General features: G+C 42.5%; 1 protein-coding gene across 2 annotated transcripts in view; it reads left to right on the top strand.

Annotated features, from left to right (window-relative positions):
- DYNC1H1 (dynein cytoplasmic 1 heavy chain 1) overlaps window positions 1-27,237 on the top strand; it is a 415,182-nt gene that overhangs the window by 135,552 nt on the left and 252,393 nt on the right. For both annotated transcript variants that reach the window (XM_030213839.1, XM_030213838.1), the window contains exons 27-32: window positions 1,632-1,914; window positions 10,126-10,226; window positions 10,356-10,515; window positions 23,530-23,773; window positions 25,965-26,148; window positions 26,832-27,044. In XM_030213839.1, coding sequence (XP_030069699.1) covers window positions 1,632-1,914; window positions 10,126-10,226; window positions 10,356-10,515; window positions 23,530-23,773; window positions 25,965-26,148; window positions 26,832-27,044 — 1,185 coding nt within the window. The remainder of the gene's footprint in view (window positions 1-1,631; window positions 1,915-10,125; window positions 10,227-10,355; window positions 10,516-23,529; window positions 23,774-25,964; window positions 26,149-26,831; window positions 27,045-27,237) is intronic.

The raw sequence follows: 27,237 nt of genomic DNA, 5'->3' as shown, positions 1-27,237 counted from the left end.
TGCAGTTGTATGGCCCTGCTTAGTCTGTTGGCCAGGCTGTTGGATTTGCTCACCAGATAAGTGGCCCTTTGGAGCATTCCACGGCCGACTGCCCAATGCCACATATGGACGGTCTCCTGACAGAGGGCATGATCCGGTGCCCTCCTGTTTGTTGGTGTCATACATTTGCAACCTGATTGTCCATTTGAATGAGTACAGTTTGGTTGATCAGCTGATCTCTGAAAGCCTTTAGAGCATTCCAGATCGCCCACGTCTCCAAAAGGTGCGGGTCTTGTGATGAAACGGGGTTTTCAAGCCTGTAAATTGTATTGTTTTCATGCAGTGTATTTCTCTTGTTTGGCCAGCAGGTGGTGTTTTTCTGTTTTAAACCTGTTGCAGAGTAAACCGTTTTCTTTTTCAGTTTTAGCCCTGTGGAAAGGTAATCTGCAGTGCCATTGACCAGATACTTTCAAAGTTGGTTCTCTGGGCTCTTATTGGTCGTGGAGTTCAAATTCCAGCCATGAGGTACTGGATTTTCCCTAGTTTCAGCTAGGGAGTACAGAGGGTAAACATTTCTGCCCTGAGACCCTGCTCCAAGACCTGTGAGCAGTTATTTTCCTGAAACTCTCCAGGTGCTACCCAGGTAGTAATAAAGTGTTTAGTTTTAATGTTGATCCTTGTTCAGTTATTGCTTGTTGTTTTTCCACCTGTTTTATATCGTTCACTGTTCTATTTTTCTGATAATAAACCCATTAGTTAGCTCTGACCTTGAATGACTAAGACTCCTGGTGGTTTCTGTTTTGTGTCTGTGGGTGCTTTCTAGGAACTGCGGGACCCCTGGGAGTGTGGCTCCAGTGTCCTTAAAAATCACCAGGGAATATCTTGAGAGTGGGAGACTCGTCCAGAAGCAAGAGGGACCCAGTCAGTGGGAGGAGGGTGCTAGTGTAGAGCACATGCCTGGGTGTAGGCGGACCCGAGCAGTGCTGGGGACAGACCCTTTGGGTGGCTGCAGAGTTAGCCCCAGCTGAGTGCTAGGTGTTTTGTGACAGGTCCAGTTGACCACTGCAGACCTTATATCCTCACATACCCTCCCACTTCCCCTTAGAGGTATCTCCTCTTTGTAATATGCTTTAGTATTGTACGTTTGGTCCCACACTCTCGTGGCAGATGGGCGTGAATGAAGGCGCTTGCGCAGTGGAGCACGACTCGTGCTCCAAAGAGCTCTGTAAAGCTTGTTACAAGCTCTGGATTGAGCAACACAGACCGCGTTACCCACGTGTGAGAATATAAGGCCTGCTGTCCTCAGAATACCTGCTACAGGTAAGTATCTTTGCTTTACCTAATAGACTTTAGTTGTACACTTTTGGATTAAAAGAAGTGCTTTTTTTTGTTTTTCTTCTTTTTTTTAAATTAAAATCGATGAAGTGGACGTTACCATGCTTCAGTTTCATTGGATAATGAGCTTCTTAAAGCTTTTATTACCTATTATAAGTAGAGAGGTGTGGTAGCCGTGTTAGTCTATTGATTCCCTATTATAATATGTTAAAACTGTTGTTAGCATAATTTATTATTTCTATATGAGAAATTATGAAATTAGTATCTTGTATTGAAATTTTATGGAATAGATGCATTTTGACTAAAATATTCTACAGATTACAGAATTGGTGCACCAGAGAGATGTTACAAGAACACTAATCAAAACACGGGTTGATAATGCAAAATCTTTTGAGTGGCTCAGCCAAATGCGATTCTACTTTGATCCTAAGCAAACAGATGCTCTACAGCAGCTCTCTATTCAGATGGCAAATGCCAAATTCAACTATGGTTTTGAATACCTTGGTGTTCAAGATAAACTTGTGCAGACACCACTTACTGACCGCTGCTATTTGACAATGACACAGGCCTTAGAAGCAAGACTTGGAGGGTCTCCATTTGGTAAGCATTAGTTCATAGAATAAAAATCTAATTTGTTTAATAAATTAAGTCTGAGCAAGCATGTGTTTAGTGTTTGAAGCTGTTGTAGAATACATTGGTTAAAATGAGGAGATGGATGTGATCAAATCTATACTTGAAAATGATAGCTTTATTATTTGACCTGGTTCCCCACTTTGGATAGCAGTAACTGAGGATGCTATAGAGATGCATTACAGGCCTGATAGGGAAGGAAGTCCCAACAGTCCTACAACAGCAATATTTCCTGACTTGAGGCTCCAGGTGGAACCACATTCCTTACCTAGAGCCAAAGAGCTTCCCCTTCCTTCCTGTCTACATGTCAATGGGATTAAAAAAGGAATGGGTAGCTACAAATAAAGCGCTGTGGTACCTTTGTCTTAGACTTCCCCGCCTCTAAATAGTAATGACTAGGGCTGGGGAGGACCCAAGTGGGCTACAAATGCAAGTAGTAGGAAATTGCAGCCTCATCCAGAAGAAATTTTTGTTAAATCGTTTGTTTATAGATTCAAAGAAACCAACGCATTATAGTAACATAGTAGATGGCAGCAGAGAAAGACCTGCACGGTCCATCCAGTCTGCCCAACAAGATAAACTCTTATGTGCTACTTTATGTGTATACCTGACCTTGATTTGTATCTGCCATTTCTCCCTGGACAGAGTATCTTGCAGCCACACAAATGAAGGTACTCTCCCGTGACGTCACTGACCCGTACCAAAGCATAAAACTTAAGCAATTTACATATGCTCTCGTGCAGATTCCCGCTCCATCTAACAGTATATAGTGTCCAGCCCAAACCCGCCCCTTTTCAGTTATTTTCTTTCCGCGCTGACGGTCAGACCCGCTGACTCAATACTACTACCTTGTGCAGTTTCTCTGTTGTTTTTTATTTATACAACATTTTTATTAATGACACTTCAATAAAATATACTCTATTGTCCATTTATATACAGCCTCACAGATATAAATGTTCACAGAGAAAGTTTTTGTTAACCTATTAGAGTGCCAACCATGTTGTTTGTTTTTTAATAATTTTATTTCTTTTCTTATTTTTTTCCTCAAAGTTTTCTCATTATTCAAAGAATTTAATTTAGCAGTTCTTCTCTTCCCTGTCATGTCGCTGAAGAAACAGGGTTTTAAGCGTTGTGTGAGCTATAATGATAAAATGTCTAATTTAGATCCACATGATCGATGTGTGCTTTGTCTGGGAAAGGCACACTTAGCTACTAACTGTGAAAAGTGTGCTAGTATGCTTCCTCACACACGGAAGATTAGAGATCTTAAAATGAGAGCAGTCATTGCTGAATACCTCATCAATCGTCTTCTAATCAGCTGGGTAAGAAAGCTACAAGCAAGAGAAAGCACTCCGGTGAGGGCAAAAACTCAGATGGTTCACTTCCTCTCTTAAATCAACAGCCTGTTCAACAGCTGTTGATATCTCCTCAGTCTCTGCCACCACAAATCACTGATAAAGTTGTTGGTGCCGAGACTCAGCTTCAGAACACTCCCCCTGTGTCATCAGTGCTGGCTCAATCTCCTTCTAAAAGAGTTAGAATGCTCACTGATCTTAAGCTTGGCACCAAATCTCCTCACTCTCATCGGCACCAATCTGCTTCTTTACTGCATTATCAGCACAGAGCTCACTCTCGGCACCATCATTCTCTGCACCGAAGGAGCTGTTCTCCCTCTGGTCAGCACAGACACAGCTCCTCCCATTCTCATTATCGAACTTGTTCCTCCCACTCATCATCGAATTGGCTCCTCCCCTTCTCATGGGAACCGATCTAGCTCCTCCTCCTCCTCTCACCAGCATAATGCTTCTTATCAGCAATTTTATGGCTCCTCTTCTCCTTCTCATGCTTGGACCACTCCGAATCAGATACCATCTCTCTCTCCAGAATGCAGACAGGATTTCGTTCAGCATACTGTTTCCTACATAAACCAGGATTTTTGGACACTATGCTTCCTGGCAATGCCTCCTCTTCTTTTCAAGTGTCTCATTCTAATCAAGATATTCTCCATCTACTTCAAGATTTTTTATTAAAAAATCAAAGCCAGCAGCATTCAGCTTCTCAACTGCCGTCAGATGCGGCAGCTCCATTATCATGCACTGGTCCTTCTTTATCTCATAGGAAACGTTCGTGGTCAGTGTCTACATCAGAATCCATGGCAGCAGAAATTTTCACAAATTATGAATCTTCTCTACATCCTCAGAGTCACTCTGGGGGTTCCTCTCCTGATCATCTTTCTGAGCATGATTTATTTATTTATTTATTGCATTTGTATCCCACATTTTCCCACCTATTTGCAGGCTCAATGTGGCTTACAGAGTTTGGTTATAACATAATCATTCCATGATATCAGACACAATTAGTGATGTACAAAGATTAGGTGAGGGAAGAGAGAAGGAAGATGTTAGGCAGGATATAAGGTGGACTGTAATAATTGGGTGAGTTGGTGAGGTAGTTTTGTAAGGCTATGGGTTCTCTTTGTAGGCCTTGTTGAATAGATGTCTTCAGAGATTTGCAGAAGTTATTTCATCAATCGCTTTCAGGACTGTAGGTAATGCATTCCACAGCTGCGTGCTCATGTAAGAGAAGGTGGTGGCGTGTATCAGTTAATATTTTAATCCTTTACAGCTGGGGAAGTGCAGATTGAGAAATTTGCGGGATGATCTTATGGCGTTTCTGGGAGGCAAGTCCACAAGGTTTAGCATGTAGATTGGAGCATCTGCGTGAATGATTTTGTGTACAATCGTGCAGATCTTGAACGCAACACGTTCCTTGAGTGGGAGCCAGTGAAGTTTCTCTCTTAGGGGTTTCGCACTTTCATATTTGGGTTTTCCAAATATGAGTCTGGCGGTGGTATTCTGGGCTGTTTGGATTTTTTTGATAGTCTATTCTTTGCAGCCAGCTTATAGTGCATTACAGTAGTCCAGATGACTTATTACCATTGACTGTACCAAGGTATGGAAGATGTATCTCGGGAAGAAAGGTTTTACTCTTTTGAGTTTCCACATGGAGTGGAACATCTTTTTCGTTGTGTTCTTCACGTGAGTATCGAGTGTGAGGTTTCGGTCGATAGTAACGCCAAGAATTTTTAGATTTTGTGCGATTGGGAGAGAACAGTATGGTGTAGTTATTGTGGAGTAGTTGTGTTTGTTGTGCTGTGAGGTGAGTACGAGACATTGTGTTTTCTCTGCGTTGTTTCAGCTGGAATGCATCTGCCCAGGAGTGCATGATTTGGAGGCTTTGGTTGATCTCATTGGTGATTTCGTTTAGATCATGTTTGAATGGGATGTAAATCGTGACGTCGTCTGCGTATATGTAGGGATTAAGGTTTTGATTGGCTAGAAGTTTGGCTGAAGGTATCATCATTAGGTTGAAGAGAGTTGGTGATAGTGGGGATCCTTGTGGAACTCCACATTCAGGTATCCATGGGGGTGATGCGGACACTCTGGGTTCGCCTTCAGAACCCTCTCCTCCGCAGCCATCTAAGTCATCTCAACCTGAGGATGTTTCATATCTCAAATTTCTTCTCAAGTTGGCATCAGCTTTAGACATTCATTCAACCTCGCAACCTGACCCGCAATCAAAGAAGCTACAAGCTGTTCGGTACAGAGAGGCACCGAATGAAATAATAGCATTACCATTACATGATGTCCTTGCAGATCAACATAAACTTATTTGGTCTAATCATTTCACATCTGCACCCACAAAAAAGAGTTTGGATACAAAATACAAAGTCCAGGACACTTTGGGATTTGGTAAGCCACAGTTGTCTCATCAGTCTATAGTAGTTCATTCAGTCATGTGTAAGCATAAGAGTTCACGAGACCATTCTAATTTTCCACCAACTAAGGAAATGAAACTCATGGACTTGTTGGGCAAAAGGATGTATCAAAGTGCCACGCTCAATACCCTGATAGGGCTTCATATATTTCATTACATCGACTATCAATTCACCATACTAGACACTTTGTCTAAAGTGGTGGATTCTCTACCAGCTGCAATACAACCTCAACTACGACCATTACTTCAAAACCTGGATGAATGTGCAACTAATTTAATAAGATCTGCCCACGATTCGTATGACACTTCAGTTAGAGGTGCGGCGGTGGGCATTTCCACAAGATGCTTGGCTTGGTGAAAAGCATTGGGTCTCCGCAAGGACGTTCACAACCGAGTAGCTGATGCTCCTTGTACAGGAGACAATCTCTTCAGTGATAGGGTCAAGGACATTATCGATAACATTAAACAGGATTGCACAACTCTAGATACTTTAGAAGATGACAATATCAACCAGCATAGATCTTCTTTTTAACGTTCATCATATGTTACTTCTAAAAGGAGATAACAATTCTCATAAACCATACTTTTTCAATAGGTACAACTCTAACTACAAATACAACAATAAACCAAATAGACCTCAGCAGTCTAAGAAGTCTTACAGAGAAAGGAGAACACCTAAGCCAGCGCCCACTATGTCATCTAAACCTTTATCTTCTTTTTGACCAGTCACTTTCAAAAGACTTACCGGTTGGGGGCCATCTTCAATTTTTTGCTCTGCAGTGGTCCCTTATCAGTTCAGACAGGTGGGTCCTTTCGATTGTACAACAAGGATACTGTCTTCATTTTGCGAATCCTCCGCCTCACACGCACATTGTCACTTCTCAGATTCCTTCCTGTCACCTTCATGTCCTTCAGGAAAAAATTTCCTGTCTCCTGCAGATCAGTGCGATCGAGCTGATGCAGGAGTCTCACCGGAACACAGGTTTTTATTCCAGATTTTTTCTTATTCCAAAAAAGAACGGAGGTCTATGCAGTATTCTGGATTTAAGATCCCTAAACAGATTTCTCAAAAAAGAAAAGTTCAGAATGACAACTCTCCAAATGATTCTTCCACTGCTGGATCAACATGCCTGGCTGGTGTCTCTCGACCTTCAGGATGCATATTTGCACATTCCTATTCACCGTTCGTCCAGAAGGTATCTTCGTTTTCAGGTGGATTCTCATTACCAATTTCAAGTTCCATTTGCCTATCTTCAGCACCGAGGGTATTTACAAAATGTGTGATCACAATCATATCCTATCTTCGTCAACAGAGAAGGACGATTTTTCCTTATCTGGACGATTGGCTCATCTCCTCACCGACTGCTCAAGATGCTCTCCATGCACTGCAGAAGGCCACCTGTCTTCTAAAAGTTCTGGGGTTCCTCATCAACTCAAAAGTCTCAACTTCTTCCAGTTCAACAACTCCAATTCATAGGAGCAGTGTTGCATACATCTCAAATACTAGCATATTTGCCTCTCAGCAGAGCCACGCACATTCATTTTCTTATCTTCCAGCTCGGACATTGTTAGTCCTTCTGGGACGTATGGTGGCTGCGATACCAGTGGTACCTTTAGCAAGACTACACATGAGGCCTTTGCAGTGGCATCTGAGAGACCGATGGATCCATGCTCTTCATCCTCTATCAGCAAAGATAGGACTTTCTCTCAGTCTAAAAACTTCTCTGCAATGGTGGACTCACACCCCAAATCTACTTCAAGGTATGCAGTTTCGACCTCCTCTACCATCAATTTATCTAACTACCGATGCATCCAAACAGGGGTGGGGAGCACACATGAACTCTTACAAAACGCAGGGTCTTTGGATTCTCGAGGAGACTTTGTGCAGTATCAATCTACTGGAACTACGAGCTATCAAATTGGCTTTTCAAGCGTTTCGCATTCACCTCTCTCATCAACAAATTCATGTCCGAACGGACAATCAGGTGGCGATGTACTATATCAACAAGCAAGGGGGTACCGGATCCCGACACTTATGCATGGAAGCGCTTCAGATCTGGCATCTGGTTTTGGCTCTCCAGTCCACGATCTCAGCATCCTACCTGCCTGGGGTGCAAAATACCTTAGCGGATTCACAAGCAGAAAATTGCAGCCTCACGAGTGGTCACTCAAGAGCACTGTTACGCACGCTCTGTTCAGCAGGTGGGGTCAGCCTCTCATCGACCTGTTTGCGTCCCCTCTGAACGCCAAATGTCACAGATTTTGTTCAGAGTTTCCCAGTCCGAACAGAATAGCAGAAGACGCTTTCCAGATTCCTTTGACGGAGGGCCTTCTCTATGCTTTTCCTCCAATTCCACTCATTTTCAAAATACTACAGAAGGTGAAGTCGGAAGGAGTGTCTCTTTTATTGATAGCTCCTTATTGGCCGAGACAGGCATGGTTCACGTTTCTCCTAAACCTAACCTTGCCTCCACTTCCACTAGAACCGGACCTGATAACACAACATCAGGGCACTCTTCTTCATCCGAACATTGCATCTCTACGCCTCACGGCTTGGCTAGTTGGTCCCAATCAAACATGATTTTTTCTCAGGATGTTCTCAAAGTTCTTCTAGCTTCCAGGAAAGAGTCCACTTTGAAATTTTACGGAGCAAAATGGAAGCGTTTTTCTACTTGGTGTTCCCGTTACAGTCTCTACCCAGACAACACTTCTCTGTCTCGTGTCTTGGATTATCTCCTCCATCTGGCAAAATCAGGATTATCATACTCATCAATAAGACTTCATTTGTCAGCCCTCTCAGTGTTCCATGATCCGGTGGACAATTTGACACTCATGCAACATCCAGTTTCGAAAAGGTTTCTTAAGGGACTCATGCACCTTTACCCCATTCGTCTACCAACTCCAGTGTGGGACCTTAATTTAGTACTCAGTGTGCTTATGACTTCTCCTTTTGAACCACTTCACAGCACAGACATCAGATATCTTACCTGGAAGACACTATTTTTGATAACTTTGACTTCAGCACGCCATATTGGTGAGATCCAGGCCCTAGTCTACTATCTGCTGTATACGCAGTTACTCCATGATAAGGCCGTGCTCCGCACTCACCCGAAGTTCTTACCTAAGGTAGTCTCATCTTCTCATTTAAGTCAAGTAATAGTACTGCCAACTTTTTATCCTCCTCCGCATGATTCTGAGGATCACATAAAATTTCATACCCTGGACTGTCTAAGAGCTCTAACTATTTATCTTGATAGAACCAAATCTAAAAATAGACCTTCTCAATTATTACTTTCTCTTCGGTCTACTCTACATCCGCAACCAGTGACAAAAGGAACATTATCTCAATGGATTGCGAAGTGTATTGCTTTGTGTTATCAGCTGGCACAGTCATCTAATCTCTCAGACATTCCTCATGTGACAGCTCACAATCTCAGGGCCATGGCGGCCACAATGGCTCACTTGCAAAGAACTCCTTTACAGGACATCTGTAGAGCAGCTACGTGGTCAATGATGCACACTTTTATGAAACATTATTGCATCGATACAACTTCATCTGCTGATGCAGTTTTTGGCCATACTGCCTTGTCTTCTGTACTATGAGGCGTCAACTACCACCTCCTCCTCACACAGGTACCAGTTTTTTCTTTTCAATAGACATAAGTTGTTTTCTTAGTCTGTTAGCTGTATAGCTTGGGAGTCTTCATTTGTGTGGCTGCAAGATACTCTGTCCAGGGAGAAATAGAAGTTGCCTACCTGTAACAGTAGTTCTCCTTGGACAGATGATCTTGCAGCCACACAATCCCTCCCAACCCTCCCTTACGTTGCTACTAGCTGTTATACTAACTGAAAAGGGGCGGATTCGGGCTGGACACAGTTAGATGGCGCGGGAATCTGCACGAGAGCATATGTAAATAGCTTTTAAGTTTCATACTTTGGTACGGGTCCAGGTTAGTGATGTCACAGAGGAGTCACTTCATTTGTGTGGCTGCAAGATCCTCTGTCTAAGGAGAACTACCGTTACAGGTAGGCAACTTCTATTTCAGGGCATGGACCATAGAAGTCTGCCCAGCACTAGCCCCACCTCCCACCACCAGCTCTGCCGCCCAATCTCTGCTAAGCTTCTGAGGATCCATTCCTTCTGAACAGGATTCCTTTGTTTATCCCATGCATTTTTGAATTCCGTTACCGTTTTCATCTCCACCACCTCGGAATTAAAAAATGCGTGGGATAAACATAAAGGAATCCTGTTCAGAAGGAAGCCAAACAGTAACCAGCAGAGAGCTGTAGACAGTCTTGGGTATAAAGACAAATTTGGCTGTCAGAATACGAATCATCCAGACATCCTTTAACTCCTCCTTTTGAGAAATGATTTTTTTTTTTTTAATCTGCTTGCTTAAACAGGTCCTGCTGGTACTGGCAAAACAGAATCTGTTAAGGCTCTTGGACACCAACTGGGACGTTTTGTGTTAGTTTTCAACTGTGATGAAACTTTCGATTTCCAGGTATATTGTCACACTTGTTTTTAATATGAAAATATCACCTAAGTTACAACATAATTGTGCTTTTCAGTGTTTACTTTTTATTATGAAATATCTAAAAAAAAGTTGTATATGTTTATATTTTGTTTTTAGGCAATGGGTCGCATTTTTGTGGGTCTGTGCCAAGTTGGAGCATGGGGCTGTTTTGATGAATTCAATCGACTGGAGGAACGTATGCTGTCTGCTGTATCTCAGCAGATCCAGTGTATTCAGGAAGCTTTGCGAGAACATTCCAATCCTGCTCGTGAAAAAGGTATATATCCTTCCCTAGATAACAAGGGAAGCTAAAATCTTTACATTACGGATCTATAGTCAAACTTAAAATAGGTTATGTCCAGTTTTTTCAGTCTTTTGAGAAGTGAGACTTTTATACTAGTATTACACTGTACTGAATTTGTGGGGCCTTCGTGCTGTTTTATTGTTGTACTTTGTGCTGAATGGTTATGCCTTGATGACCATATTTCTCTAAGAGATTGAAGAATATTTGAGACGTGTATACTGTTTCAGAATCCGTATGCTTATTTTATTTTGATTACTTGCCTCTTTATAAAATTAGAATATGTGAGATCATTGATGGTTATTTTGTTGCTTTGGATTTCACCAGAATTGCCATCCGAACAGTTATGGTGCACTCGGATTCTTTTGCTTTCTATGGCGAGATGTAAAGTTAAGGACTTAACTTCTATAAGGGGCCAGCACTTTCAAAAAATGTGGGATCCTTTCTGGAATACTGTAACGTCAAGGACTCTAAGTCAGATTTGTTAAAATTGTGTTGCCTTTTGGAAGCTTTTGTTTGAACTAGTTTCATAGAGTTCTTGTGTTGAGGTAATGGTGTTCGGGTGAGACAAGAGTTAGAGGGAGTTTTGGGATAGTACAGGGTTTTATATTGTGCTTTTACTGAGTAAAGTGTCCTCTTTTTTTTGCTGCTGTTTGAAAAGGAGCTATTGGGTACGTTGATATGCTGATTATAATCTTTTCATTGTGTTGGACATGCTCAATAAAAATTATTTTCTCATAAAATTAGAGTATTTCCAAAACTTACGTGTGGGAAATATGAACAAAAACATTGACCTGATGATTTTACATGATGTCTGTTATTTTAGCTAAATAGAAGGGAGTTTTGTGAGCTCTGGTAAAATGCATTATCTTCACATAATTTGCTTCTGTGATACAGGTTAGAGTCTAGCACAGTAAACTTAATTGGGTGATGCAACAGCTGAGAACTCCATGCATCTCTCGCTGCAGTGGCACAGATAGTGGTACTTATTTTAGCACCTTCTTAAAAAGCTTCTCCTCCCCCAGGCACCTACTAAGAGTCTCACGGATAGCTAGTGTTAGGGTGGGGGTAGGAGCAATCCCTGATCACACCTGCTCAGTTGGTGCTTGGATTCAAAATGAGATACAAAACCCCTAGTGGTAGTCTTGTGGTACTACTGCTAGGGGTCAAACTGCCAAATAGAGCTGCTTGACCCCTTGTGGCTGAGATCAAATGCAGACTGTGCTTATTTTACACAATCTGATTTGCATGCATTGTTTTGCTTTGATGGCAGCTCTAGAGGTTGGGAAGTAAAACCAGTGCCGAGCAGACTTCTACGATCTGGGTCCCATAAGTGGCAGAGACAGGTCAGTATCAGGACTGGAGTGGGCTTCAATGGAAACTCCAGTAATTGGGAAGTAGGACCAGTGCTGGACAGATTTCTTCTGTCTGTGCCCCAAAATTGGCAGGGAGAGAGAGATTATATATGCCAGTGTTTAATCATGAAGAACTGGAACCAGTCAGAATACCAATACAACTCTGGCCACCTTATTGGGCAGACTGGATGGACTCTGCAGGTCTGTTTCTACTGACATTGCTATGTTATTATGTAAGAATGCATTCTAGAAGCCACTTAGGGGGGTAGTGTGACTTGCAGTAGCTATAGTTGACCCATTTTGGGGTTTTAGTCTGGGGCATGAAACCTTTCAATGTAGATGGGATTTGACTGGTGGTCCATAAACTGCTTTTATCCCACTTGACAGAAATAGGAATATTTAGCCTGGCCGTACAATGTTTTCACTCATATCTTTCTGATCGGTCTTATCAAATTCTCTGGCAAGATGAACTCTGACCCTTTTGAGCCACCACTTACACTAGTTTTATTTAACATCTTTTTCGCCCCTTTAGCCTTTTTGTTACAAAAGTTAGGATTTCTACCATGTTTGAATGCTGTGCACAAATTCTTGTGCCTCTTTACACGCTAGATAATTCCTCCTTGTGAGTAAACTCACAGATAGTTCTTAATTTACAAAAAAAAGCCTTCAAATATTCAGTAAATCTCATTCAGTCAGAGGCGTAGCTAGGTAGGTCACCATGGTAGTGGCCTCTCCCCCAAACAGATTTGCGCTGGCGCTTACTTTTCATGCGATCTGTCGCGTTTGAAATATGCGCTGGCACCGTCTGCATTCTGCTCTCTGCTCCCCCCATGCCCTCAACCTGGCTACGCTACTGCATCCAGTATTTCCACTTCTTATTTTGGATTTTGGTGATACGTCCCTATAGCCTAGTGATACAGTGGGTGTGCTGCTGGATTCTACCCTCTCTTTTAAGACTCATATTTCAGTAGTCGTTAAGCCTGTGTTTTTTTTTTTTCAGGCTACATCAGGTTCATTCAGTTCAGCACTTTTTTGATGATTAAGTGCTATGTATTGTAATTCACACTTTAGTTATGCAATGGCTCAATTATTGCAATAATTTGAGATTTAAAAAACTGCAATTGATAACAAAATGTAGCCGTGAAGTTACTTTTTCATGCTACAAAATACGATCATGTGACTCCATTGCTAAAAGGTGAACATTGGTTGCCAGTAGAATAGACTACTGCAACGCACTCTACGCCGGCTGTAAAGAGCAAATAATCAAGAAACTTTAGACAGCCCAGAACACTGCAGCTAGACTCATATTCGGTAAAACAAAATAGGAAAGTGCTAAACTTCTACGAGAAAAGCTACACTGGCTCCCACTTAAAGAGCGCATCACGTTCAAAATATGTTCCCTAGTTCACAAAATCATTCACGGAGACACACCAGCCTACATGTCAGACCTGATAGACCTACCACCCAGAAATGCTAAAAGATCATCCCGCACATTCCTTAATCTGCACTTCCTCAACTGCAAAGGTCTAAAATAGAAACTAATGCATGCGTCAAACTTTAACTACTTGAGCACACAGTTATGGAACGCATTGCCGCGCAACTTAAAAACGATTTACGAACTAACCAACTTCCGCAAACTACTGAAGACCCATCTCTTTAATAAGGCATACCACACAGATCAACAAATGCGAACATACTCCTCCACATATATTCAGAATTGTTTTATAATATCTGCTTGTTATATCTGCTTGTTATGTTACTATCATGCTTTTTCATTATCATGTTACCCAAGATTCTTCTGTTACACTAAATGTCTATTTTCTAACATATTTCCACCATTCATGATGTATTGTAAGCCACATTGAGCCTGCAAATAGGTGGGAAACTGTGGGATACAAATGCAATAAATAAATAAATAGCGCATTACCTATAAATTACTGCTTCTGGTGTTCAAAATCCTTTCATACAGGGTTCCCTGAGTTTGTCACCTTGTTTACAGCCCTATATTCCCCGATGAGCTTTGTGTTCCAGCCAACTGTCACTATTGTCTGTCCCTTCGCTGTGTGAAATTCCATCCTCCACATTTTGGAAGGTGATATTTAGTGTAGTGGGACCTACACTTTGGAACAACCTCATATTTTTAAGTACAGAGCCCTCCCTTTCCTCATTTAAGATTTTATTTAAAACACACCTGTTTCAGTCAGCTTTTATACTAGCTGAACTTTTTTTTTTTTCTAATTGTTGAACTGCTTTAGCCTTAGGATCCTGTGAGATGCAGTGGGATTGTTTTTATTGTTTACCTGTCTCTACTTTTCATAATAATATAGTAAGTGATGGCAGATAAAGACCTGAACGGTCAATCCAGTCTGCCCAATAGTCACATTCATTATCAATTCATTAGTAAATCAACAATGAATATGATATTATATAGTTTATCATGAGTCTTTCTTTGTCATTTCTGGGACATAGAACGTAGAAGTCTCCCTGGCTCTATCCTTATGTTCCACCTACTGGAGTTGCCATCAAAGCTCACTCAAGCCTATCCAAATCTATCTTGTCATTTGCGGGACCCAGCACTGTTATCGGTTCTAGCTACTGAAGTTGCCATTGAAGCCTTTTCCAGCTTATCCTAAATCGGATTGCCATATACAGATACAGACCTACAAAGTCTGCCTGGCAGCAGCCTTAGTTCTTTACAGCCGGAGTAGCCGTCAAAGTGTCACTCACACATCCACCCCCTGCAGCCATTTAAGGTTATTTATTTATTTAATTTTTGTTTTCTACCATTTATTTTCTAAATAGAGTTTTAAGTCTACCACCCTGCAACTTCAGCTCATGTCCTCTAGTTTTATATTTCTCCTTCTCTGGAAGAGATTTGTTATTATATTAATACCTTTCAAGTATTTAAATGTCTGTATCATATCTTCTCTCCTGTCTTTTCTTTCCTGTAGGCTATACATATTCAGGTCCTCCAGTCTCTTCTCATACATCTTACGGCACAAGCCCCATATCATTTTTGTTGTCTTTCTCTGTATCGCTTCTAGTTTTTTTACATCATTAGCAAGCTATGGCCTCCAAAACTGAACACAGTACTCCAGGTGGGGCCTCACCAGTGACTTGTATAGGGGGCATCAATACCTCCTTTCTTCTGCTGGTTACTGTTCTCTCGATGCAGCCTAGCATTCTTCTGGCTACGGCCACCACTTTGTCGCATAGTTTTTTTTTTTTTTTTGCTTTAAGGTCCTCAGACACCATCACCCCAAGGTCTCTCTCCCCATCTGTGCGTATCAGCCTCTCACCTTCTAGGACATTTTACTCCCCAAATTCATCATGTTGCACTTTTCTGCATTAAATTTTAATTGCCAATTATTAGACCATTCTTTTAACTTTTGCAGATCCTCTTTCATGTTTTCCACTCCCTTCGGGGAGTCCACTCTGTTACAAATCTTGGTATCATCCACAAAAAGGCATACCTTACCTTTTAATCTTTCAGCAATGTCAGTCAAAAATATATTGAACAGAATTGGACCCAGCAACAATCCCTGAGGCACTCTGCTACTCATCTTTCCTCTGAGTGAATTCCATTGACCACCGCCCTCTAGCGTCTTGTCCATCAACCAGTTTCTTCTCAGGCATCAGGAGTTTGTTTATTTTGCAAGCTTGATAGGCCACATAACATAGGCTTCACTGTAGTTTACAAAAAAAACAAAAAAACCCCTAAAAACTTACAAAAAAGAAGAGGGGAAGGGAGAAAGAAATGCAGAGTCCACCCTTGGAGAGCTGATGGGAAAGGTTGTGATGGTAAGGCAAAAGCAATTCTGAAAAAGTGAGTTTTTAAGGCTGATTTGAAAGAAGCAATGGTGGGTTGATCCTGAACCTGATGTGGGAGCTCATTCCAAGAGTTTAGGGCCTAGATTGCTAAAGGCAGTGGTCTTAGAGGTCCTTCTAAAGCCTTTCCATGCATCCAGACATTCGAGACCTGATTATAGCAGAATGGGTCTCACTGGATGCGGGGCTGAGAGTGGAAAGAGCCATGGCTCGCCTCCACCCTGGGAAGCTGCAATTTTTAAATTTTTTTGCTCTTGCTGTGCTAATGACTCCTGGTTACGACAGTGAATAAGAAAGATAACCTTGCTGTTGGAAGGGAGCAGTGCCCTAAATGATCTACAGGATAGGCAGCTAGAAGGCTCGCTGAAACAAGCCTTTGAAGTGGCCTCTTTGGGCCTTCAAGCGACAATGTACAGCTCATTCATGGCAAGTGCATGCCTGAAGTGACATCAGCAATCTGTAACACAAGATGGGCAACATAATGCACAGCTAGAAGAGGGGTTAGCCTACTTACTGGATGCTATTTATAAAATCTTAAGGGTTACAGCCAGCAGTATGTCTTTGGCTGTCACAGTACGTTGGCATCACTGGTTACGGCATTGGGCAATGGATGCAGTGTCAGTCATGTCTTGTTAAACTGCTCTTCAGGGCAAATGGCTATTTGGAGAAGATCTTGGAACTTGGTGAATGAACTAGGGGAAACCAAGCCACAGCAGTTGCCAGAGGATAAGCTGAAAGCCTCTGGTCATCTGTCTTCAGGGGGCTCTTGATTTTGAGACAGCAGATGGTACTGACCTGGTGGTCAGCAGTCCTGCTTTCGGGCACACCAATCTTCCTTTCGTGCGGACAGGAATTTCTCTTCTGTCAGCTACAGTATCCAGTGACTCGCGAGCTTTGTAGTGATGCGAGGCTGGTCCACTCTTCTCATCTTCTAGTGGGAGGACGTCTTCAGGAGGTTTGGGAGGTGTGGACCAAAATTATGTCAAACTAAGGTGTTCTTGATAGTCTTACAGAAGGTTACAAGTTGGAGTTCTCCCGTCCGGTCGCTCCTCTCTTTTTAACATAAGAATAGCTTATACTGGATCAGACCAATGATCCATCTAGCCCAGTATCCAGTTTCCAACAGTTGCCAAGCCAGGTCACAAGTATCTGGCAGAAACCCAAATAGTGGCAACATTCCATTCTACCAATCCCAGAATAAGCAATAGCTTCCCCATGTCTGTCTCAATAGCAGACTATAGACATTTCCTCCAGGAACTTGTCCAAACTTTTTTTTTTTTTTTAAGATAATTGAGTAACTATATGCAATTGTAATTCCAGGACGACTGTTCCTGTTTTCTTGACTATGTGATTCGCATAGAACTAATAATAGTCATTGCAGAATATAAGAATCGTGTAGCATCATGTAATATACGCTAACTGTTGTTTTTATATCCTCCAGCAAAGAATTCCAGAGCTTAATTATTCTTTGAGTGAAAAACCATTTCCGCCTATTTGTTTTAAGTGTTTCCATGTAACTTCCTTGAATGTTCCCTAGTCTTTGTACTTTTGGAATGAGTACAAAATTGATTCACTTCTCGTTCTGCACTACTCCTTGTTGAAAGAGAACCAAGGCAGTTGAGGTTCAGGCCATCATAGATGCCTTTATGGTGCTCTGGGCCATTGTTCTAGGCTGAACAGGGACAAGGCAGGTTCTCCATCTACTTCATTGTCCCAAAGAAGGAAGGCATCTTTCGTCCGGTCTTAGATCTCAAAGGTCTAAACTGCTGCCTCGGTGTTTCCATTCAAAAGCATGACACTAAGAGCAATCATAGCCTCGGTTCAAGTGGGAGAATTGCTCACCGCTCTCGATCTCTGGGAGACATAGAGGGGTATAATCAAAAGGGACGTCCTCATTTCGATTTGGACGTCCTTGCAAAATGTCCCCATCCAGGGGCAAGGAAAACACGTATTTTCGAAACAAAATGGACGTCCATCTTTCGTTTTGATAATACGGTCAGGGATGCCCAAATCCTGAAATTTGGTTGTCCCTAAAGATGGTCATCCCTAGACTTGGTCGTTTCTGATTTTCGGTGATAATCGAAACCAAGGACGTCCATCTCAGAAACGACTAAATGCAAGCCATTTGGTTGTGGGAGGAGCCAGCATTTCTAGTGCACTGGTCCTCCTGACATGCCAGGACACCAACCGGGCACCCTATGGGGCACTGCAGTGGACTTCATAAATTGCTCCCAGGTACATAGCTCCCTTACCTTGTGTGCTCAGCCCCCCAACCCCCCCCCCCCCCCCCAAAAAAAAAAAAAAAAAAACACTACCCAAAATTGTACACCACTACCATAGCCCTTACTGGTGAAGGGGGGCACCTAGATTTTTCACACAGAGAGAGGTGGATAATTGGAATGCCCTCCAGCGGGAGGTGGTGGAGATGAAAACGGTAACGGAATTCAAAAATGCATGGGATAAACATAAAGGAATCCTGTTCAGAAGAAATGGATCCTCAGAAGCTTGTGGAGATTGGGTGGCAGAGCCAGTGGTTGGGAGGCAGGGTTGGTGGTTGGGAGGCAGTGCTAGTGCTGGGCAGAATTCTACAATCTGTGCCGTGAAAATGGCAGATACTAATCAAGGTCAGGTATACAGAAAAAGTAGCACATATGAGTTATCATGTTGGGCAGACTAGATGGACCGTGCAGGTCTTTCTCTGCCATCATCTACTATGTTACCATGTAGATGTGGGTACAGTGGGTTTCTGGTGGGTTTTGGAGGGCTCGCTGTTTCCTACACAAACGTAACAGGTGTGGGGGGGAGGATGGGCCTGGTTCCGCTTGCCTGAAGTGCACTGCACCCACTAAAACTGCTCCAGGTACCTGCATGCTGCTGTGATGGAGCTGAGTATGACATCTGAGGCTGGCAATCAATATTTTTAAAGATGTATTTTGAGGGTGGGAGGGTGTTAGTGACCACTGGGGGAGTAAGGGGAGGACATCCCCGATGTGCAGTTGGCCCCCCTGGTTAAGGGGCCAACTGCAAAAGACGTCTCGTGGTCATCTGGTCATTTCGGGCACCTTTTTGTGCCTTGGTCATAAGAAAAACACGACCAGGTAAAGTCGTCCAAGTGTTCGTCAGGGACGTCCTTGTTTCTTTCGATTATAGGTTGAGGACGTCCTAGTGTTAGGCATGCCCAAGTCTCGCCTCCGATACGCCCCCTTGAACTTTAGCCGTCCCTGCGACGGAAAACAGTTGGGGACGCCCAAAATCGGCTTTTGATTATACCGATTTGGACGACCCTGTGAGAAGGACGCCCATCTTCCGATGTATGTCAAAAGATGGGCATCCTTCTCTTTTGAAAATGAGCCCAATACTTGCATATACTCATATGCCCACTGCATCAGAAGATTCTATATTTTGAAGTTGTGGACCTGCACTTCCAGTTCAGGGCACCAAGATGTTTACTAAGTTTATGATGATGGTGGCAGCTTGCCTAACTCCTTCACAGGTGCTAGAGCATCTGTACATTCTATTTGATTCAGCAAGGAAGAGGATCTTCCTCACGGAATGCAGGAGGTTGAAGCTGGTTCAATAGATACATCATCATCATCATCATCATCATCATCATTTTTTTATTTTTTAATTTTTTTAATTTTTATTTTTGTTACATTTGTACCCCGCGCTTTCCCACTCATGGCAGGCTCAATGCGGCAGGCAATGGAGGGTTAAGTGACTTGCCCAGAGTCACAAGGAGCTGCCTGTGCCTGAAGTGGGAATCGAACTCAGTTCCCCAGGACCAAAGTCCACCACCCTAACCACTAGGCCACTCCTCCACCTCAGTCAAAGCAGTCCCAGGGTCTGGGACTGTGTCCAGGTTCTGGGGTCAGTGACGGCAGTGATGTAAGTGGTTCCATGGGCATGGGCTTATATGTGGCCATTACAGGAGTTTCTTCTCACTTGCTAGTCTCCAGTGTCACAGAAGTACAACCTTGCCAGACAGAGTATGCAGTGGTGGTTGAAGCTCCCTTTCCAATAACACAATGGGAGGTGGTGACAACGGATGCCAGCAAGTCTGGCTGGGGAGCTCATTGCATTCCGTCTGTTACAGGACACCTGGACAGAACAGGAGTCTTGGTGGTCGATAAATTGCTTTGAGCTCAGGGCCGTGCAGAATGCTTTACGCAGTTTTGCTCCCTTTCTGGCAGGGGTCCCGGTCTGAGTTTTCTCTGACAATGTGATGACGGTGGCTTATATCAACAAGTAAGGTGGGACCTGCAGCTGTCTGATGGCAGTGGAGGCAGCCTCCGTCATGAGTAGGGTGGGGAAAAATCATCTCTGCTTGTTGGCAGCTCACATCACTGGATCCTTGAATGTGGATGTGGACTTTAGCAGGCATTCCTTAAACCAGGGAGAATGGGAACTATTCAGCTAGGATTAGCTGATAGTGGACCAATAGGTTTTCTGCTTCTGGACTTGATGGTGACAAAGGAATGCCAAATTGCCAAAGTTCTTCAGCCATCGGGAAAACTGGGATCAATGCCCTACTCCAGCCCTGGCTGGAGACGAATCTACTGTGTCTTTCTTCCTTCCTTGGCCCATAGTAGGCCATGTGTTGAAAAGGATTGCATTGTACCGGGATTGAATAATTCTCGTATCCCCAGATTGGTCGCACAGGCTGTGTGGTATGTGAACTTGATTCAGTTATTGGATGAGGATCCTCTCCATCTTCCACAAGTACAGGTCTTACTGAAGCAAGGTCCAGTGCCCCTTTGATCTTATGGCTTTGGTCATTGAAAGAGCCCAGTTGAGATGAAAAGGTTATGATTCGTTCATTGCTATCTTGCTCCAGGCTCGAAAATGCTGTATATCCATGGCGTATGCGAGGGTGTGGAGGATGTTCGAGGGCTGATGTTCTGAGTGCAGACTTTCTCCCTTCTCTGCTCAGATTACGCACATCCTAGGTAGGCCTTCAGAAAGGATTGTTGTAGGGTTCTCAAAATGTTTGGCCTGGTTAAGGGGCCAACTGCAAAAGACGTCTCTTGCGGCTTATATTGTTTGATTCTTGCGGGGAACGGGCCGCTTGCAGCCTCTTTCTTGTGCACTGTGTCCAGAGTGGAACCTTAATTTAGTCCTTCGGGCTCTTAAGAAGCCTTCTTTTGAGCTACTCCGGAAGGCCACCGTTAAAGATCTTACAGTAGTGTTCTTGGTGGCTATTGCATTGGCACGTAGGTTTTTGGAGGTGCAGGCTCTTATCGGGATTCCTTTCTGTGCTTTTCAGAGGCGGGGGTGTCCCGTTGCATTGCACATTGCTTTTTTCCGAAAGTGGTGTCTGCATTTCATCTCGACCAATATGTGGAGCTTCAGTCATTTCTCAGACGATGAGGAGGCTCAATATTTTTCCTTGAAGCTTCCCAATGTGCATAGAGTTCTCATTAGATATCTGGAAGTCACAAATGAGTTTCACAATTTGGACAGACTGTGCTTTTTGGTAAGCAGAGGCTTGGCCTCATGGCTTCCAAACCCACAATTTCTAGATGGCTGCAGGAATCTATTGCGTCAAGCTTATTTGTTTGCAGGGAAGCATCTCTTGTCCTTTATAAGTTGTCCAGAGATGATTGGCCCGCATATGTTTGCTCATCTGGTTAGTGTTAGGTTAGTGAGTTGTTTAAGGTTGTTGTGTTAATTCTGAGTTTATCTTTACTGCTTGTTTACGTAAATACTGAGGAGCTGGACTGCATGCCAAGACAGAGATGTCTCGGCTCCGTTTTTAGTTCTCTATCTCCACCTGGTGGTTGATGGACATAACTGTACCACAGGTTTTGGAATAGTGGGAAGGACTAATTGAAAGAAAATTAGGTAAGACCTAATTTCTCCTTTTTTCAGTTGTTAAAGGTGAGGGTGGGTTATATTCAGGTACAGTAGGTATTTTCCTGTGTCCTGAGTGCTTAAGGTTTACACATGAGGCAGTGGGGCTTAAGTGACTTGCTCAAGATGGGAAGGAGTTGCTGTGAGTTTAACTGGGGTTCCCCTGGTTCTTAGCCTGCTGCTTTGGCCACTTGGTTATACCTTTACTCTAGAGAGTGAGCAATGCGTGACAGACATGAAAGAAAAAAAAACAGTGCTTGGAGGAAGAGAGCTCTGTTGGAGCTGAATGGATGTAGAAGAATGCAGTCCAGCTTGGAGCTGATAGGTACTGTTCACTGAAATCCTATAAGCAGACCATGTTCAAAAAAACAAGAAACTTCCATGTTAAAGGTTTCCTTGATTTTAATGAACATACATTCTTAGTAAAATAGTTCTTTCCCTAAGGAATGTAGAGGGTAAGGTTTCCTTGAGAAGTGAAGACTATTCCTTGGTGAAATACACCTTTACTATAGGATGCAGACAGTAGAAGAGTAAGGACCGGATATATGGGGTGTAACAGAATCTTGCTGGCTTTCCCTAGTAGGTGAAAGCACTCTGTACAGTGGGGAGTGGGTTTTTTTTTTTTGAGCATATTCTACTGGGTGCTGGGGGGTGTGAGCCATAACTTTCACTAGCCAGTGTGGGGTGACTTCTGCCTGTGACATGTTGGTACTGGAGAGCACTCTCATGCAAGAGTCTTAACCCTGTGGTCTTCTGAGAAGCAAAATGCCTGAACATGTGGAGAGACCTCCAAGAGGCAGGCCTGCTGCTTCCCCTTACGGAATCTTCCTTTCTTGGAGGCCTTGTAGGAAGATAGGAGGACCTTTCTGCATGCAGCGATCTTGTAGCAGAGAGCGCTCTCCTGTTAATCTTAGCAATGTAGATTTCTGCCAAAAACAAGGAACCTTCAGTAGCTAGAGCACTGGAGCCCATGCTGTCCCACTGTTCTGGAGTCAGCACTGAACACAATTGTAGCAGTGATGGTGTGTAGCTTGCAACAAAGAAGAAAAAGGAAAGAACCAATCTCCACACCACAAACCAAAATGAACAGTGGGAGATGACCAAAGGGAACAAAAGATGGGACAGTGTGTGACTGGAGATGGTGAAAAAGTCCTTTATTTCAAACAGCTCCCACGCCTATTCAGTAGCACAAGCAGTGTTTTAGCTGAATCACCTTAATCAGGAGTCCAATTATGTCTAGAACACGGAATGTCAATTGTGGAAATAACAGCACACTGTGGAATATATAACTGCGCTATGATCTAATGCAGAGCGTCAGCAATCTCTGGAGCAAACACACGGGAGTGCAGAAGATCGCTGGCAGTTTAGTAGAAGAAAAGGAGCACTGAAAAGAATGAAGAAATTCAAGCAAAAGAAAGCAACATTTTGAGGAGAGCATTAGGATCCCATCTGCTGGCTGGGCAAATTGAATAGATGGAAGAGAAAAGGGGGGTAGGCACCAGGGTGTGAGGTGAGCTGTTCTAAGCCTTTCTGAGCTCTAGTAGAGCTAATCTTTCTATGGCACCATTGGATAATGGCACCCATGTAAGACTGACTCATCCTGCTTGTCTGTGGAGAAAGTGACCAGACACTTTGGAACTGATAAGAGATGTTGCGTTATGCTGCATAGCAGAAAACTATTACGTTCGTACTACCTTTTGTCATCCCAGTGCTTCAGCTTTTCCCCACTTCACACTTACCACTGTAATGCAGAGTCATTTTTGCTCGTACTTTTGACCCAAGAAAGTATCAGTTCCCAAAAACTAATCGGATGCGTTAATTTACCTTTTTATTGGAATATAATTAGTTTACATGCTAATTTAAGTATTACTTATAGTTTGCATTTTATTTTTAGTCTAAATTTTACCAAATGCTGCAGAAAATATAAAGGTTTCAATATAAACATGTTTAATTTCAGGTTCTCTGCCTGTTACTTGTGAACTACTAAACAAACAGGTTAAAGTGAGTCCTGAGATGGCTGTTTTCATCACAATGAACCCAGGCTATGCTGGTAGATCTAATCTACCTGACAACCTGAAGAAGTTATTCCGGAGCTTGGCAATGACTAAGCCAGACCGTCAGCTGATTGCCCAGGTTATGTTGTACTCTCAAGGCTTCCGTACTGCAGAAATACTTGCAAACAAGATTGTACCTTTTTTCAAGTAAGTGGGCAGTCACCCTTCCTTAAATATGTGAATTAATAACTTTTGAGCTTAAGATGGTGGACGAGAACAGAAAAAAGACCAATTGGCCTTTCACTTTGACCAGTTATTCTAGTCTGGTCTGTTCAGGGCAAATACTAGGTTCCAGCTACAGAGGTATAATTGATTTGTAGGTTGTTTGTCCTTATGAAATGACACAGCTGTGCTCTCATTCCTGTTTTTCCATGTCTTACCATCAAGCTTTGTATTCATCTAAGAGTATAAACATAAGCATTGACATACTGGGACAGACCCTAGGTCCAAGCCCAGTTTCCAACAGTGGCCAATTCAGGTCAGAAGTACCTGGCAAGATCCCAGAACAGTAAAACAGATTTTATGCTGCTTATTCTAGAAATAGTGGATTTTCCCCAAGTCTATCTTTTTTAAACCCTGCTAAGCTAACTTTTTTAACCACATTCTCTGGCAACAAATTTGAGTTTAATTAACTTGTTGAGTGAAGGAACATTTATCAAAATTAGGAAGACTGTCTTAACATCTGGCTTTTTACACCATGGAGTAGCCATGAGCTTGCTGGATTATAACCAATCTGCTAACATCAACCCTGGTGAGCTTTAGCTTGTTGGGTCCAACCTGGCTACTCTATGGTGTAACAAGGTCATATTTCCTTTGATCTGTCACTTGGTTACTTGCCACCTCAGCTGTTAAGAAATTGATGGGTGATATGGCAGTACCTTTTTTAAGCCAGTGCTTCCGCATCCTCATTTTTGATTACCCACACAATAGAAGCACATGCTTCTGTACTCCAGAAAGACAGAAAGCTTGTGTTCTTACTTATAGTGATATAGCATGCACCTTTAGAAACGCCATGCTCAGACCAGCGGTCCATGATACCCAGCGGAGAGAAGAAAACCACGGAAGAGGTGGAGGTGCACTGATTCCCTATGTATCGCAATGAAAGCCAAAAAAAAGGGGGTAGGGGAAGATGGCTCTTTTCAAAACGAAGGAGACGTGTGGATGGATTAAAGGCTTTATTGCAAAAACATCAAATTGGACTCTACACAGCAGCCGTGTTTTGGCGCCTGATTGCCTTCTTCAGGAGTCTTATGATGTCAATTATAATGTCAATGTAGATGAGAAATGTAGATAATAAATTGCCTTATCAAAATTTGTATACAAACTGGGTCAGTTATAACTGCAGCAGCCACTTTCTTCCTGGAAGAGGTTTTCTCTCTTCTCAGAAATGTCTCCCTAGCTGCCTTGCCTCACAGCTTTTGTGAAGGGAGACGGAGGAAAAGGCGGTTTGCTCATCTGCTGATTTTAAGCACAGCAAGCTCCTTATCTCAGAGCAAGTCACTGTGGACATTCTGCTGCTGCAATTATAATCGACAGGGTTATGTTTGATACCCCACTTGATAAGGAACTTTATTATCTACATTTCTCATCTACATTGACATTATAGTTGACATCATAAGACTCCTGAAGCAGGTGCTCAGGCGCCAAAACACGGCTGCTGTGTCAAGTCGAATTTGATGTTTTTGCAGTAAAGCCTTTAATCCATCCATGATACTCGGCATGTTGTTAGACAGTGACCAATCTAGGTCAGTTAGAAATATCTGGGAGATCTCTTCTTATTGCTCATTCTGAAAATGTAACCCCAAGTTTTAAAGTACTTGATCTCTAGGAATGTTCCTAGCACTTTTTTTTTTAACGTAGCTGTTCTATTTTGCTTTGACCACTTCTGGCAACATTTATCTTGGCTAGGGTAAATAGTTCTTAATTGACAAGCAGAAGGAGCCACTTCAAGCTTAGAGTGTTTCAAAAACCAGCAATAATAGAAGATCTTACATCCTCCCAGGTGAAGTCTCTAGAAGGCTTTCATGTATGTTTGTTTTTTTGTTTTTTTTACATTCAAGTTCCTTTATTTGTTTAGTTCCTTTTCACTCAGAGCAAAAATCAAACATACTGTGCTGGCACTGCCATCCCCCTACCTTCTAAGCTAGGCTGTTAAAAAGAGAAATACTGTACATAATAGATCTTATTGCTTGAAACTTGCCTTTTTAACACTTAGCTATTCAATACAGAGTAACAAAGCTGTATTTATGGAATATTACATAACTTTGAAAAGAGGAAATAATTTAAACCAATACTATATATGTTCCTTTACTTAAAGCTCCTTTTAAACAATATTTAGGTTGTGTGATGAGCAGCTTTCTTCTCAAAGCCATTATGATTTTGGCTTGCGAGCTTTGAAGAGTGTTCTAGTGAGTGCAGGAAATGTGAAGAGAGAGAGGATCCAAAAGATCAAGAGGGAAAAAGAAGAACGTGGTGAGGTTGTCGATGAAGGAGAAATTGCAGAAAACTTACCAGAACAAGAGGTATGTATGGAAGTGATTTGTTACAGCAGCATAGTCTTGATGGTGAGTGTTGCCTATTAAACGGACAAAAGTTGATCTTCTGTTATCCAAACTTGATGATTACTGCAGCAGCTCACTGAAGTAGTGCTGAGTACGCCTTGCTAATTTGTTTTTTTCCAAGGACAGGTTGAGTCCTAATTTTACCGTTATTTGCTTATGCAAACTTAGTTTTATTTTCCTTAGCTGTACAATAGAGAAATTAGAACTACAAGTCCATGTATGCAAGTGGGCTAAAAATAAAAACTTACCAACGTCCTGAAAAAAGGAGGGAGTTAGGCAACCCTACCTGGTCCTGATTACCTTATTCCTACTTCTGCTTCCTAAATTATCCAGGTCTTGGAAGAACACAATGTTCATTCTGCCAGAGTGGAGTGTGAGGGGCATGCAGATCATGCCGTAGAATGGGGTGGAGCAGTGACTACTAGAAATTGTCAGAAGCCTGAAAGCATTTGAGTTTTTTAGGGTCTGTTAATTCAGATCTGTGAAATTTAATACAAGGTTTTTGCAACTGTAAGAGTCTTAACATTGTTTATATGTAATTACCAAACTGATTAGATGTCATTTAAATCTCAAGCTCTATGCATGCTGAAATTTGAAGTCATGAGATCCTCAATGCTTTGATGGATGTTTACTCTTTCCTCCAGATCTTAATCCAAAGTGTTTGTGAAACCATGGTTCCAAAATTGGTTGCAGAAGACATCCCTCTGTTGTTCAGTCTCTTGTCTGATGTGTTCCCTGGAGTACAGTATCATCGTGGTGAAATGACTGCCTTGCGTGAAGAACTGAAGAAAGTGTGCCAGGAAATGTATCTTACCTATGGAGATGGAGAGGATGTTGGTGGTATGTGGGTTGAAAAGGTAGGATTATAGTTCCATATCTTAAAGAAAACAGGAAGCCATGTTTAGCATAGCACCATATATTGTACTTGTTCAAGGATAGAGCACAAGACTGGAGGATTAGTCTAGTAGTCAGAGCAGCATGCTGAGAACAGGGGAAATCAGGGTTCCAGACTGCTTCTCCCTTTCTTGTGACCTTGGGCAAGTTGTTTCA

The sequence above is a fragment of the Microcaecilia unicolor genome, chromosome 9 (assembly GCF_901765095.1).
Source record: "Microcaecilia unicolor chromosome 9, aMicUni1.1, whole genome shotgun sequence".
NCBI classification, from domain to species: domain Eukaryota; kingdom Metazoa; phylum Chordata; class Amphibia; order Gymnophiona; family Siphonopidae; genus Microcaecilia; species Microcaecilia unicolor.
This window is presented reverse-complemented; position numbering and strand designations above follow the sequence as displayed.